Source organism: Pholis gunnellus (assembly GCF_910591455.1).
Source record: "Pholis gunnellus genome assembly, chromosome: 20".
NCBI classification, from domain to species: Eukaryota; Metazoa; Chordata; class Actinopteri; order Perciformes; family Pholidae; genus Pholis; species Pholis gunnellus.
Genome location: NC_136547.1, coordinates 9,505,524 through 9,522,245, shown reverse-complemented (window position 1 = coordinate 9,522,245; position 16,722 = coordinate 9,505,524). Strand labels below are relative to the sequence as shown.

Genomic DNA, 16,722 nt, shown 5'->3' with positions numbered 1-16,722 from the left:
GTCAGTGCCCGCAGACAGATCGAGGTAAGCTCCTGCACCTGTGAGCTTTGCGTTGCAGTGTCACTGCACAAGTTGTGCAAACCTGGCATGCATTATTTATTGCAGACAGTCGCTTACATTTGGGATTAAAAAAAAGAAGCAAAGTTGTTGTTTGTGCAAAAGCAGGTTAATCACTGTACTTTAAGTCAGTAGATCTCACTTATTGAATAAGAACAACACGTGCAACAGCTTTCATGAGATGTTTGGGGATATTTTAGGCGGGGTAGAAGTACAATAACTCCTCCTAATTATCACCTACTACTACTTGCATTAGTATTTTTTGCATGTCTCCCGTCAATGGAAGCTGTACTCTACTATGACCCCTCCCACTTCTTCCCCGAAATAGACCCGGCGTGAAGACAAAATACACAATCTAGTGACTAAATAAACCAACGAAAGCATGCGTTTTGAGTTCAAATCAACCCTAATATCGTGTGGGGATTATTTCTGGTGATAGATGCGAGAAATTAATTCTAGATATGTGACATATTCAAGGCCGGCGAGTGTTTCGCGGGAAAACGAGCGGAGCGATACAGCGGAGGAGCGGAGGGGGTGAGTGCTGCGGCCGTTTTATTGCAGCCGGCGGAGCTCTCAGCTGTGATTCTCACGCTGCTGATGACAGACTGTACTTCGTCCTCACCGGGTCGCTGGTGCAGCCATTCAACTCCTCATGCATGCTTCACACAGCCTCACAGAAACCGCCTACTACGCCTCCGTGGAAGGATTTAATGTTACGTTCGTGTTGGAATAACTTTCCTACCCTTTTTTGCGCCTCTTGGGTCGCTTTCGCCCCGTCTTCTTCCGCCGACAGTTTACAATCTAAAAGGTAAGCGGAGGGGGTTTCTGGAGCTTTGCACGGCACCTTTCCACGTCAGTTTAGTGAAAAATAAAATGGGGGAAAAAAGGTGTTGGTTTATCGCCAGTAGCAGTTAAGTGAAGGTGTTTCCCCTCTTGCACTTAATTTACTATCAGTTTCGCACCTGCTGCTGCAGCACGGGTGCGTGCATGCATGCAAGGCGTGCAGACGAGTGTCGATGTTTTGGAGTGACCATGTGATGTTGTTACACTTAATGTTGCAGAGCAGGACCAGTGCCAAGCCAGCTGCTTTGAACCTGCAGACCACCTTGTTTATTTTAGTTTTTTTTTTCTTCTTCTTCTTTTCTAGAGTCAACATCTAATCAACCATTTGTTTTCCTTTCAACCAGCTTCACGATAAGGAAAAAGACAACAGAGACAAAATGCCGCTGAATTCAAGTTTGGCGAGTAAAAACTATGACTACGATTACGACTCTCTGCAACCGTATTTCTACTACGACAACGAGGAGGAGGATTTCTACCCTCAGCAGCTTCAGCCTCCGGCGCCGAGCGAAGACATCTGGAAGAAATTTGAACTGCTGCCGACCCCTCCCCTCTCCCCGAGCCGCCGGCCGTCCCTGTCAAGCCTCTTCCCCTCCACGGCGGATCAGCTGGAGATGGTGACCGAGTTCCTGGGCGACGACGCGGTCAACCAGAGCATCATCTGCGACGCGGACTACTCCCAGACCTTCCTCAAGTCCATCATCATCCAGGACTGCATGTGGAGCGGCTTCTCCGCCGCGGCCAAGCTGGAGAAGGTGGTCTCCGAGCGGCTCGCCTCCCTGCACGCCGCGCGGAAGGAGTCCTCGTCGTCGGCGGGCGACTGCTGCGCGGAGCCCGCCGGTGCGGCAGCGTGGCGGCTGAACAGCAGCTACCTGCAAGACCTGAACACGTCCGCGGCGGAGTGCATCGATCCGTCCGTGGTTTTCCCGTACCCGATAGCGGAGACGCCCAAGCAGAGCGCGGGGACGCCGCCCAGTAAGGATTTGGGACTGGACACGCCGCCCAACAGCGGCAGCAGCAGCAGCAGTTGTAGTGACTCAGGTAAACTGAGAATAAGAACCCATCATGCTGACACACCCCTCTGTGCAGTTAGGAATCTCCCTCTGCTGAGTGAGCGTTGTTCCCACTATTTTGACTTAAAAGAGGCCATTTCTCTCTTTGATTGAGGTTATTTGCAATCAGATTTCCAGACGTGTTATACTGCTGTGAGATTAGCTCCAGGCTGAAGCACAATCTAATGATGTTGAAGGGGACATGTGTCCCCCCCCTCCCTCTGTAGCATGCAGTGTGATTAAAAGGCATCCTTGATGCTGAATCAGAGTGTGATTGTTTTGTTTTTCTGTCTTGCAGAAGATGACGATGGAGATGATGATGACGACGATGATGATGATGAGGAGGAAGAAGAAGAGGACCAGGAGGATGAGGAGGAGATTGACGTGGTCACGGTGGAGAAGAGGCAGGCGGTGAAGCGGTGCGACCCCAACCCCGCGGAGACCCGGCACCCCAGCCCGCTCGTGCTGAAGAGGTGCCACGTCTCCACCCACCAGCACAACTACGCCGCCCATCCATCCATGAGGCACGAGCAGCCGGCTGTCAAGAGGCTGAAGCTGGAGAGCAACAACAACAGCGGCGGAAGTGGCGGCCACAGCAGGGTCCTCAAACAGATCAGCAGCAACCGCAAGTGCTCGAGCCCGCGGACGTCTGACACGGAGGACTATGACAAGAGAAGGACTCATAACGTTCTGGAGCGTCAGAGGAGGAACGAGCTCAAGTTGAGCTTCTTCGCCCTGCGGGACGAGATCCCAGAGGTGGCCAACAACGAGAAGGCTGCCAAAGTGGTGATCCTGAAGAAGGCCACAGAGTGCATTTACAGCATGCAGACGGACGAACAGAGACTCCTCTCGCTCAAAGAACAGCTGAGGAGGAAAAGTGAACTTTTAAAGCAGAGGCTCGCGCAGCTGCAGAGCTCTCGCGCCTGAAGTTTGAATCGTCAGACTTTTTGGCCTTTTGTTTTTTATGCAAGTTCAAGACTTAGGGTGTACAGTTGTTGTTGCATGCAAATGCAAAGCCGATTTAAGTTGTTTGGAATCTTGTTTGATTTCAATGTTAAAACTGCCTCAATTGAAGTTATGGGTGGATTCAATATTTAAAAGTTTATTTTTATTAATAAAATATAAAAAAAAAAAATGGGGCTATCCTGTTGAGGGCCCAAACTAAAATATAAATTTTTATGTTTTGTATATAATTAATATTTCCTAAGAAAATGTATTTTTGGATCTCAATTGTCTGAATGTTCAGACTCAGTGTTTGGTTTTTTCCATTATGTTCCTAGATTCTTTTTGAAATATAAAAAAAATGTTTCTTCTTGAAATTTGTGTCCTTGTTCTTGCAATGCAGACGCACACATCACACGTGTCATCACAGTAGACACATTATTAACATGTAATGCAGGTACATGTTGCTGTAGAGTGGGCTCAGCAGGAGGAGACATGATTTGAATAAAGTGACTGACATGGACTAAGATGCTCATGTTTAGATGATGATGCTCCAAGTCACTCTCACTATGACTTTAAGGTTTGAAATGACTTCATATCTTCACTTGAAGATGCGATATTTGACAGTGTCTCAGTTTTTGGTCGCAAAGAAGACACGGTAAGCGCCGACCATGGTCTCAGATTTATGCATAAAGCATTTAGAATAGCACTGCATGGCACATTTTAACCTAAGTGCTTGTTATAGAAGGTCTTCCAATATTTCCGATGCTAAAGTGAACAAAAGTCACTCAAAACTGTCACTCAGTTTTGTGGACAAAAGAGGGAATTCAGATATTTAAATTAGATGAGTTTTGCTTTCAATATGCATCAGAAACACTTAAAAAGAAACTTCAGATGATGCACAAAGACTTAACTTCCTGCATGGTTTTCTTCTTGAACATTGTTCTAACTGTAAGTACATTATAAACCACTTCAGATTCCTTATGTGATTAAACTATACTTGGGCAGTTACTGATCAAATAAAACTCAATTTCACATCCCAGATCAGATTTAAATGAATAAAAAAGATATGTGAAAACAAAACAGGTTGGTTTTCAGTTTCAAACAGATATATGCATGTACAGACAATCTAAACAGTCCACATGAGTGTTTTTTGACAATTCACTACTATAAATGAAGATATTAGATAAATATAACTATAATTTACTGGGAATATCAATAGAAATGTTTCGATAATATCCAATGAAATACTCTAAATGACCTCCCAGTGAAGTACCACATTCAGTTAAGTCTCTACATCAGGTATTATATCGTAGAAAATCATAAAATATCTGTATTATTGTTGACATTGCGCCGATTCTTTTGACCGGCTTTCCAGTCTCGCCGTGACGTCACGCGCCGTATCCCGAGCGATCCCCTGAGCGCGTGGTCCTGGTCGCGAGCACATGGAAGTGAGGTCGAGATTTGTGTCTGTGAGACGCGCGACTGATCATCAGGGGGAGAGAAAGAAAAAAAAAAGAAAGGAATATAAAAAGCGACGAAGCAGCAACGAACGCTGAAAAGAACGAAGCGGTAAGAGTTCTTCTATCGACTGTATTCAATCATTTAAAACTATTTGTTTGATTACTCTGATTAATGGTATTGTAAAAGTAAAATCTCTTAATCTCTCATAGTGTCTGATGCAAAACTTAATTTGAAGGAGTAATAGTCGCTGTGGAGATCCCAACGACTTTAATGGGATGTGAATATAGAACCAGTCAGAAACTATTGTTCTCAGGACAACTGCTATTTTCGTCTGGCTTCTCTATTGTCTGTCCAACTCCTGTTAAATGCTGGAGATGTTAGCATGCATGTTCTGTGAGTCTATTGTCTTATATTAGGGCTACTGTGTATACTTGCCAAGCCTTTTATTCTCCATAGAGCACAAAGTGTGGATCTGCTTCTAGCATTGTTTTATCTCTGCTGTCAGTGTGATAGTGCAGTGAACACAACAAAAGATGATAAAAGGCATCTGTGATAGCGTCTGAGACTGCTCACGGCTCCCTAATCCTGAATGCACGAGCTATCTGACGTGGAGCTTCTTTGTGTGCCACAAAAGAAGATTTCTAAACTTATGTGTTTGTTTTATTTCCCCCTGGCCTGTGAATGCATATTAAAGGCAGTTAAAGCAGAGGTGGTGGAGACGTGAGGTGCAGCCGCACTGAGACACACGGGAGGACCACAAAAGATTGGGATTAGTGTGGATTCATTGTGTTGGACTTTCTGGGTGGGCAGGACGGTGTTTTTTTTGTGAGCAGGGAGAGTGTGCTGTAACTGGCTGACCTCGGGGGTTCGAGCCTCCATGACAACGTGCATCCACCCTCCTGAAGTTTTTGTCCAGGAAAACACTGAAACCTTGTGAGGAGCTGATGTAATTTAACCAGGATCATCAAAAGACATCAACAGGGAGGCGTTTTACGTTAAAACTGGGCTTGGTTTGGGGGGGGGAAAGTGAACGTTTGTGCGTCTTGGTTACAAATAACCGCTGTTTTAAACCACAATTCTGTGGCTGCATTTCACTCTCACACATCAGCGTTTACCCCAGTTTTCCCTCTTGACGTCTAAATGTCTTTTCATCTGCTAAACACCCACAGAAATGATGATCACTGGGTCATCGATAGCATCTGGAGAGCCTTTGTTTTTCTGCAAAATGAGCCACAGTAATTCACCTGCTTGCATAGATGATCTATTGAAAACTGCTCCTGCTAATATTTCATGTGTTGCAACATGAATTGAGTCTTTTCAAGTCCAAACTGGCTCCGCAGCATCAGGTAGAAGATCTATTGTATACTGTCGACCTGCCTGATGTGGAGGTGGCGGAAAATAGCCCCAATTTGTGCCTCTAATGCAGCGGTGGAATGTAACTAAGTACATTTACTAAAGTACAAGTTTGAGTTACTTGTATTTTCTTTTTATGCCGCTTTCTACCTCTACTAAACAATATCGCAGAGGGAAATATACTTTTACTTCACCACAGTTACATGACAGCTTTAGTTATTTTACAAATTATTAGTTTTACAAACAAAACATACAAACAGCCACTAAAATATGATGTTTTTATAGATTAAACTACCCAACAATATGTACAGCTGAAATGAGTAGTTAATTAACAAGAAAAAAAAAGACAAAATGTTATTGTTCCAGCAGATTTGCTGCTTTCCTGCTTTTCTTGTTCTTTTTTTTCTGCATTGAGTACTTTTTAGCTCTAAATACATTTTCATCAATTTACCAACATACTTTTGCATAGCAACATTTTTAATGCAGGACTTTTACTCTACATACTTCCTCCTTCACTGCTCTAATGTATTAGTGTTACACTTAAGTCACAGAGTTAAGTGTCCATCTAACTTAAAGATAAATAAGCATAGATATAAACCCATATGGTGGTTTAACAGCTCTGAAGTTATTTCCAGAATCCTCAAACACTCTTTTAACCATATGGAAGAAAAATAGTCTCATCTGCTGCACAAAAAAAAGGATTATTAACTTGTTTCCTCTCCAGGGAACTGCTGCCATCTTTGTTTGGATCGGTAAAGTGCAACTTAGAAAACAGGTTCCAAATCTTTTCAACAGTTAATCCGTCCTTATTTAAGATAAACCAATGCTTAACTCTGTAACTCAAATGTAACCCTAATGCTCACACATGAGAGGCTGAAACTCACGATCATTGTCAATCAATCTGGTGATGAATTCAGCTAATCATTAGGCTGGAAAACGTGAGAAAGTAGTTCAATAGGAGCATCCTTTTCACAAATGCCTTATTTTGTCCGTTCCAACAGTTCAAAACACAAAGATACTCAAGTAAAAGTGCTGTAAAACAGAGAAAAAGAAAATCCTCACATCTGAGGAGCAGAAAACACAAAACATTGAGCATTTTCTCTACTAGATACTTCTCCTCACTGGATTTGGTTTTGCAGTAAATGTGGTGTACGTTAAAATGTATCTCAGTGTTTTCCAGTCGAATACGCTGAGCCAAACTTCCCTGCCTTGCCACAGCGACTGCACACATACTTTTTGGATACTTTAGGGGCCCAGGAATACTTGGAGGTCTGTTATGTAACCTGCGTTTTCCAGAGCTGGAGTAGATTAAAGCGGTTCATACTCCTGCAGCCACTCGCCAGCTAGACTTCTCTCTACTGGCTGCGTCTCGTTTTACAGCGTCACTGTTATCACATGACATCACTTTCCTCTTTGGGAATACGCTGCCTCATTTGCATGCTCTGTCTCCGAGCCATCCGTGTGATTTTGTTGCCAGATACGGCCTGTGTTTGAGTTTACATTTTTTTATGTTGCTGAGGAATGTGACACGTGTGCTCTTGAATGCAACACAGCCAAGTTTGACTTTGTGTGTGTGTGTGTGTGTGTGTGTGTGTGTGTGTGTGTGTGTGTGTGTGTGTGTGTGTGTGTGTGTGTGTGTGTGTGTGTGTGTGTGTGTGTGTGTGTGTGTGTGTGTGTGTGTGTGTGTGTGTGAGGAAATATAAACTATCATGATACTGCAGCTATTGTAAATAGCTTTTTATTTTTTCACTTTTTTGGACATATGTGTGGAATTAGTATGTTGATTCAAGCACATATACATTGCCCGGGTTAGCAGTTTAAACTGCTAACATTCTGAAGGACACATTGTGCTGTTAAGTTTGTTATACTACTCAGGAAGTGGAAGCTCGCCAGCTAGGCTAACTAGCTTCCAATCGGAAGAAAATACTAATGGGAATGAGGAGGTTTAGCTAGCTAGAGCTAGCTGTCTCGCTTGAATCGAGAGTAAGAGCGCCAGGCACTGAAACTAATTTTACATAGTGGCCAAACCGTGTTGTTACTACTTCCCATGTCTGTCACGTGATGCTATGGGTCCCAAAAATACTTTTTCTCATAGACGTTTTAAGGTAAATCGACTTCCCAGTACTAACACTTGAATAGCCTTTACTTAAATCATTAGGTCGTGAAAGTTGTGATAAGGCTGGGCCGAGGGCTGGGAGGCGGGGTTAAAGGAAACGTTTGCACGCTTGCTCTATGAGCTCATGGCTGCTGAAGATCGAAGTCGTTTTGTCTTAAGTCACGAACCGCTGAGTAACTTTCATAGGAACGAACCAGGCACATCCAGTTCTCTTCATACTGCCCTGGTTGGAACGGATGGTTGGAACAACATTGCGTTTTAACAACATTTGTAATCACAATGTGGACAAATTTGTCAAGTCCAATATTTTACATTTTAAATGGGACTCATTCTATGTCTTCCTAATTGAGTTAAAATCAAGTTAAGGCTACAAATCATGACATTTCTAGCTTGTGTGGATTAGTGGACACCTTTTTCATAACTTTCATTTCTCCTATTTAAATAAAGTAAGAAGGCCTTTGTGCTCTTTGGAGCCTCTGAAAGAGACCATTTGGACCAGTGGTGTGGGGCGCTCACAGCCATGTCTGGCTCTTATATAACGGTATTGGTCCCTCTGGTGAATGATGTCATTTGCTAACCGCATATGCTTTTTAAATATATAACTTGCTAAAGAAAGGGGGAAAAAAAGTATACATTCAAAACTCCAACTCCGATTACCTGCATACTGTAACACTACTGTGTATTCCCTTCCCTCCCAGCGGTGTAGCATTCACTTTCAACCACCTTGATCTCATAGAAAGTCTTTTCTGACGAGCCTTTTTTGTGCCCTATGTGACAACTTTGTATCAACTTTCAGCCCTGAATGCTGGAGCTGGTCAGCCCTTTCTTTCCTCTATTTGCATGCCGGCGACGTCGCTGCATAGCAGAGTGCTTTGTCATGTGCAATATTGTACCGCCGATCCACTTCAAAGCGGGACGCTCCGGCTGGATTAGAGCTAGTTCTCCCGCAGGAGCTCCCCGTCAGTGTGGTGTGTGCAGACCTCCACACAGGAGGCCAAGAGGAGGGCACAGTTCTGTGAAGTCCTGGTGGAGGAGAGGAATGCTGCAGTACACAGCAGATACAGTTGTATATGGAAGGAAGGTCAAATGTTAAAGCAATCATCTTCCGTATTTAGCTGTAAATGACTTTACACACATTGGCACAGATTGGTATAAAGCAAGGAATCTGTGGCATGTGTGAAATTGTACTTCCTGTTTTTTGTGCATAATAGCAATGTTCATCTTGGTACTCTACAGTAGGAAAGCTGAAAAGATTGGTGGATTAAGGAATCATTCAATCGCAAGAAACAAAATCAACCCCGTCGGCAAAAGTACAGAATATTTGTTGGCATCAGCCTCTTAAATGTGAGGATTTCCTGCTTTTAACTTTTAAGTACATCATGATGAAGAAATTCTTCTGCAAGTAATTTGAAGGAATTGTGCACTATTTTCTGACATCGTATGCACTCAATAATTATTAATGAGAACAAGCATAGGCTGCGTTTCTTAAGATTAACTGGCTTGGCGTCGTAGTTGTGATTGATGGCTTTCTGCCTGCAGCAGGTGACTTATACATCAAAAATACCAAGAATACCAAGTTTGTCTTTTGGGACTAAACAGGAGAAGCTGTGTCTGTTTCTCATGTTTATAAGATTCAGAGTGGTAGAGTTTAAAGAGGCTGACGGTATACAGCAGGAGTAGAAGGGTGCACATGTTAAAGTGGAATTACCCGCAATAGAATAATATATCCAAGGACTCACCGGTCAGTGAACATTAACATTGTCCAGGAAAGGAAGCACAGACGCAGTATTTCAATCAGTCACACTGACATCCAGCCTTGACTCCATACGAGTGAATGAAGCTGACGTCATGTGGCATTCCTAATATATCCAGAGAGAACTCAATGTTCCCGAGTTATAAAACTGAATATATTACTAGAAAATGATCCTAACCTCGACTGTCCCAGTCAATCCTTCTATTATAAATATTAATGCGGCTTATGTAATGCAGTTAATTCAGGGTCTACTCAAAGTACCCTGCCCCTTTAGCCACACTGGCGGTCTGTCGGTTCACCACGTTGGTTCAGACTGAAATATCTCAACAATTGTTGTATAGATTGCCCTCTACAGACAAGTGTGCACAGATTATTCCTGCAGACTTTTCCTCTGGCACCATCAGCAGATTGCCCTTTTGTCGTTCAGAGTTAAATGTTTCCACACCTATTGGATGGATTCGCGTGAACATTGGTATCGTGTCCCCTGAAGGATTAACTGTATTAAACTTTGGGGATCTGCTTGACTTTTCCTCGAGCATCATCGGGTCCAAATTACACTTTAAGTACAATGTTTGGGACTTAAAACCTGCAAAACTCATGATATACAGCCTCAGCTGTACTTTCTGTGTAGTGCTAGCTAGCATGGTAAACACTACGTCATCGTCGGCATGTTAATATCAAGGAGGGTTAAACACAATCAATTTCATGAGGATTCGTTTCACTGAAGGAGGGTGTCATGGTCGCCTACTTTATGGGTGAGAATTACAATTCTGCAATTATCAAAAAGATCTTTAATGAAAGACCGTAAAGAAATGCTTTCTATTTGAAGATGTTCTAATGTATATCGGTCCGCCGTCCATTCGAGCGTAGTAAAAAAGTTCCGTCAGGCCGAGCGCAACCAATGAGCACCATCACTATTTTTTTCTAGTGCACTCTGCTGTAACCCTACAACATGGCGGCTCATGCGCCATAGCTCAAGACTGTGTCCCAGCCTTCGTTAGCATGCAGATGTTAGCATTTAGCTCAAAGCCTCACAGAGCTGCAGAAAGCTGCCTCTCCCTCGCTTGGTTTGAAAAAAACTTTAACCATGAGCATGTCACGTAAAAAATAAAAACTTGTTTCTGTAATGACCAGTCGATAACAATCAACAAACGCTGCCTTTCTCCTCTCAGACATCTAAAACCTCCCTCACAGAACCAGAACTACAACAAGCACCATTTCCATTAAAACTCTGTCGGGTTTTATCGTTTTTTTCGTGGTTGAAATAAAGTTGTCCACATCTGTTTTTACTAAGAGAAAGCAGTCTAGCGTGTACGTTTTTTTACAAAGTTATTGTCAAATAAAAATACTTTGCTGTGGAAGAATTAGTTAGCTCACAATAATTAGTCTATATTATGTGTGCGTCTTTAAAAACTTTTAATTTCTTTAAGATGTAGCACCAATTGTCCAAAAGGCATATCCAGTTTAGAGTCACTTCATCTTTGAACCCCTCGTCAGTTTTCTTTTTAAGTTCCTTCTAAATTGGAATAATCTGAACGATCCCAAATATTCTCTTCCACTGAAGCTTTGGCACACTTTTAATAAGTGCAATACACAAACCCGTGACACAGCTTTTCATGGCTGCCCCACTACATCAAATGTAAAGTTATGCATGCCGCATGTTTTTTCCGTGTAATTCGCTGAATGGATTTTATGGCTTTCATCGCATGACATCTCTCCCTTTCTGCCGCTCGCTCACAAGTAGCACAGTTTATGCCACAGCTGCTACAAACACGCAGGCGATAATCATAAGAGAGAGGAGTCGTGATCATGTCAGACATTCAGACAGTTGGATGTTCGGTCCAAACATTCACACTCAAACAGTAGCGTGGAAGGGCAACGTCAAGGAGGAGAAAAGCTGCTCCACTTCCCAGGTTCTCCGGGTGAGATGAGTCACACTCGCCGAACAATGTGTTTGATTTTCCTGTCAGTTCACCTCAGCCGAGGAGAGAACAGACACAAACTGTTTGACTGACCTACATACTGTGTTTATGTGTCCTGCCGCTGTGCCAGTGGAAAGACTTTGAGTTTGAGTGTAAACATGCCCACACATTTAATAATCATTGTTGAGCTGACAGAGCGGGCGGATAGACACCTCTCGTTCGCCTGCAGCAGTGAAGGGTGAAGCCCACATGCGTCGCCATGATGCTGATGCATGCCAACTCTGTGCAAAGACTATGAGCAGTCTGACATGTTACCAGAACAACGTTACCCACCAGAATTGGGACATGAACCCTTTTCACACCTGGAGTCTGTAACGTTGGTGGCTTTTTTTCCCAGTGGTTCAGATGAATCTGAGGGGTCACGACATGGCTACTGGGGCAGAAAATAAGAAAAAACTAAATTTTTCCTCACAAAATGACAAATGAGATCTTTGTGTGTGAAATCTTGTTTATTTTGACCACTTCAGACCTATAAAAATCATTCATTTGAAACTCTTAAGACGAGCACATCAGTTAAGCTTCTCACAACTTCAAGACAAACACTCAGTGAGGAGCAGACGTTGGTTAATATTAAGTGGTCACAGACAAAACAAAGGTTGGAAACAGCTCAAAAACATGACAAAACTGCACAAGGACCAGATGCACTCAGTAGCAAAGCACTGATTTATAATAATAATAATTTAATAATAACAAAAACACCTGTCCATCTGTTAATATAGAAAAAAAAAGATCCACAAAATAAAGGTGTCTACAGTACAGCGGTTCTCTCTTAGCCATGATTTAAAACATCTAAGGTACAGACATTGGGAGTGTTTTGATTGTCTCTCAACGGCTCTCAACATGGCGACGCCTGTGCCGGTGGCTAACGGTGCTAACAGCGCTAGCAGTACTAACTACAGCGAATGCTCTGACAGAAATAATGGCGTTTTACTTGAGCAGAAACCGGAAGGAGGGTGCTACGTTTTCCATGATGACGCTGTCGATCAGGACGGCGTCACCAGCTTTAACCAAGCAGTGCAGAGCGATGGCTGCGAGCTAACCAGTGGAGCACGCTCACATGCACGAACATGCACTTAAAAGCAGTTAAGGCCGGCCCAGCTATGTCAACAAGCTCTGACAACAACACACACAGAGGGAGAGTGACTTCATCCTCTGTTCAGGTAGACGTCACTCCTCTTTATCTTAGATAATAGTTGTTTGCTGCTCCTTTAACAGAGAACACTGATTGTCCTCGTGCAATGCGACAGTCACCGTTTATTGAGGCCTCGTGTCTGCAGGGAAGGAGCATGACCATGTAGGATGTTACGTAGTATCCGAAGATATCACATTAAAAATAAGCACTTAATTGGAGTGATGAAGCCTTCAGAGCTGATCATATTGTGTTATTCCAGGTTGTGACTAAGGTGCAGCCTCTTTGTTTGATTTTTTGTCGCATCAGTTTTACTGTCTGGACTGGTTACACAGTGATATGATGGGTTTTATAGGCGATTGAGGACCAGGTGTGATTATGGTGTGAGGATATAATGGCATGCATGAGCTGGTTTGTGCTGAATGTTAGAGGTAGGAATGGCACTGGTGGAAAAAAAGCAATGAGTTGGAAAATAATGATATGAATGAAGAAGAATGTCCTCTTCAGGTCACTGCATCACTGATGTATTTTATAAATGTATTTTTCAGTCGAAAGACTCTGAACCTCTGTGGCTTAATTCATAACCATCATAGGCAAACGGGACACTTGAGGCCTGCCTCTCACCAGTCTACCCAACGCAGAACCTTTATAAATGTCCCCATTAAGGTCGTTTATTAGCCGGAATCTTGTCCTTTCAGTTGCCCCCACGTTTCACATTTTAATGCCATCTGGTCCATTCTTGTGAATGCGATATCTCAAGAATGCCCGGAGGGAATTTCTTCAAACTTGGCACAAATGTCCATCTGGGGACCTCAAGGATGAACTGATTAGATTCTGGGGGTCATCCTTTAGCCACAGGTTTGGGGATTTGATTCCCTGCTGTACTGTTCGTATAGCAAAGTGTCCTTAAGTAAGATACTGAATCCCATGTTGCTTCCTGTGCGTTTTTATTTTCTTTCTTCAAATTTGGCACAAACGTCCACTTGCACTCAAGGATGAGCTAAACAGATTTTGGTAGTAAAAAAGTCCCTGTCACCTCACAAAATACATTTTTGGTCATAATTAAAGAATTAATTTGCTAGTTTTGACAATTTCACACAAATGCCTAATAGGATAAAATGATGAAGTGATGACATTTTGGACAGACATGGATGTGAACTGCAACATGGTTAACGGAGGAATAGGTTGGGTGTTGATGCTCATTGAGGGTTGTCTGTATTCACAGCTATTCTTTTTAGACAAAAGCAAAATCAGACTTATGATTGAAGTGAAACAAAGTGGAAATGCAGTCAGAATATCAGGCTAATTCTCATTTATATCCTATTTGCTCTGATGCCGTTGGCTATGTAAAGCATTTTGCTGCATATATAAGCACTAACGTTTATTTTATTCCCCTCTTTCTCCACATGCTGCATGGGGGGGGGGGGGGGGGGGGGAAATGTAATGAAAAAACATTTTTATAGACTGATCCAACGAGGAAAGAATGTCAGAAACTCAAAGCTCATTCACAGGATTTTGTGGTTTATTAAACCAATTTTATTTTCTAAATGCATAACAAAAAATGTCACAGCATTGACATCACTGCTGTGGAAACATTTCTTTGTCTTATTCTCGTCTCACTTTTATTTATATATCTCGCTATATTTGCGATATTATTAGTGTCAATACCAGTTCTTTTTTTTTTGCCTATAAATTCAGGCTAATTCATCCTTATTTATTACAAAGAGAAGCAGACAGAACAACACAGGATCACATGTTACCAGCAGAGTTCACAGTGCAGTTTAATGATCATTAAAGCACCGTTAATGAAATATTAATCGTGTCTTGTCAGTGCCGACACTCTCCATCACTCATCAGGGGTTGGAGGTCAGGCCGCCGTCTGTCTGGCAGAATTCATCAGACTGATTAAAAGTCCCTGCAAAAGGTTAATGTGGCTTCGCTCCTGGAGCGAGGCCGGCCTGCTGCCGTCGTATACGCCAAATGAGGAAGGTTTTTTTTTAGTGCAGAGGTGAGATCCTCAGGTGGTTCCGTCTTTAGGTGGAAACGACTTTCTCACCTCTCCTCTGTCTTCTCCGCTTTGTTGTGTTGTTCAAAGCCGGCTGAGTGAGAAAGCTGCCTTAAAATAAACCAGCAGCAGTCTGCGGCTGTCGTATGGTGTGTTCAGGTGTCGCAGCATGTCCTCTGACACCCGGTCTTCACGAGGTCCTCGTTCAGGTTGCGTAGTTGTCTGTCACTCAGGATCTCTAGTCAGTCAGTCAGTCAGTCTGTCTGTCTGGATGAAAGGAGGCAGGGGGCAGAGGGTTGAGGGAGTCCAACCAGATTAACGCATCGTCTCACTATACTTTAATATATAAAGGTTTGTGTTTACAGTGACATTTAAAGATTTTTTTGAAGCACATTCACTTCACACTTCACAGAGCTCAGCCCTCGTTCTTTTCCCGCCTGGATCTGCCTTGAACACACTGATCCCGCTCCCTTTTGATGTGCTGACTGTCTGTCCCCGGGGTGGTTTTGATTGCCTCTTTACTCCCCTCCTATGTAAGTCAATAGGAGCCAGCTTGCCATCTGTGGGAATTGATACCTCTGCTGAATCATACTATTAAAGTGCTCCTCCATCTTCCTTTCCACTGTCTCTGCTCCCTCCCCCTCTTTCTGAGAGGACATGTCTTCTCTTACTGTGAGAGATTCAGGAGCCGAGGCTGCCAGTTGGGGTCAAGGCCACGTTTCAACCGAAAATAGACCAGCGCTGGTGAGAAGGTGAAATAAGAACGTCATGGTCCATTTTTAATAATGCATCTTTCTCGTGCGTATAAGATGCTCCACAGAGGTTTAGAGGACTAGAAGACAAGATTGTATACAGTCAGTACTTATTTTTTGGATACATCTGAAAGGCTATTATACATCAACCGTATGCTATGTTGCAACGGTATTTATAATGGACCTGTACTGTAGGACCTGTGACAATTAGTCTGTTAATCGATTAATCAATCGATTAGGAATCATAATCATAATTATTTTGATAGTTAAATAATCTTTTTGGTCATTTTTTCAAACGAAAATGGTAGGTTTGCAGGTCTCTCAAATGTGATAGTAAACTAAATATCTTTGGATTTTGGACTGTTATTTGGACAAAATAAAATGTTTTAAGACGTTACTTTGGGCTGTGGTGAATTTATAATTTTTCATATCAGTCATTTTATAGATAATCGATTAATTTAACACAATAAGTACTTTATTTCCCAATTCATTATTGTCCTCTCATCCTCTAAGACAGTAGTTACCAACCTTTTTGGCTTATGACTGCTCTAAATTGAAACACTGGGTGCAACTAGTTCAAGAAACTTTATTTACATTATTGGACACTTGAAGAGGTAAAATTGTTCAGTTATTGATTAGAAAAATTGTAAAAATTAGAGGAATGTGTAATGTTTTTTCTTCTCTCAATGATCTCCTGACCCCTCAGACTTATCTTGTCTTTTGGGGTCCGTTGCTTCAATAAAGTATTTTCAAGCTAACTATGACCGTCACTACTGAATAATTCTTACAGTCAAACTCAAATCCAAGTAAGAGTTTGCTGTTTCCGACATTCCTTTGGTCCCTCAGACCAGACGCTAAAACAAATGTTTGTTTATTGGTGGGATGAATTGCACCCTGTAAATGTTCCCCTGCTCCTCCAGTGTCACTTTTTAGTTGTTCTTGAAGGACAGTTGTGAAAACACCGACAGTGATAACAGAGGAGCAGAAGCCGCAGCCAGCTGACACCTCCAGCCTCTAATGGAGATGCAGTGTGAGGAGGAGGAGGAGGAGGAGGAGGAAGAGGGGGAAGAGGGGGAGGGGGAGGATAGTTTGTGCCACTGCTGACTTGTCACTGCCGGCCCAGCAGGCTCATCCTGCTCCTGATTAATGGAGCTGTCTGCTGGGCCTCGCAGGGGAAGAGCAGGGCTGTTCTACCATTCACTGAAGCCCCTGTTTATTTGCCCACAACAGATGGGCCCCCTGGGGCCCCCGGCTCGTTTGCACCTTATGCGCTCAGC

General features: G+C 42.9%; 1 protein-coding gene across 1 annotated transcript; it reads left to right on the top strand.

Moving 5' to 3' along the window:
- Positions 1–783: 783 nt before the first annotated feature.
- Positions 784–3,231, top strand: myca (MYC proto-oncogene, bHLH transcription factor a). Its single transcript, XM_079180997.1, has 3 exons — positions 784–865; positions 1,245–1,938; positions 2,248–3,231. Exons 2-3 carry the CDS (start codon positions 1,278–1,280, stop codon positions 2,874–2,876), a joined length of 1,290 nt encoding a protein of 429 aa, XP_079037123.1. The 5' UTR covers positions 784–865; positions 1,245–1,277; the 3' UTR covers positions 2,877–3,231.
- Positions 3,232–16,722: the final 13,491 nt, after the last annotated feature.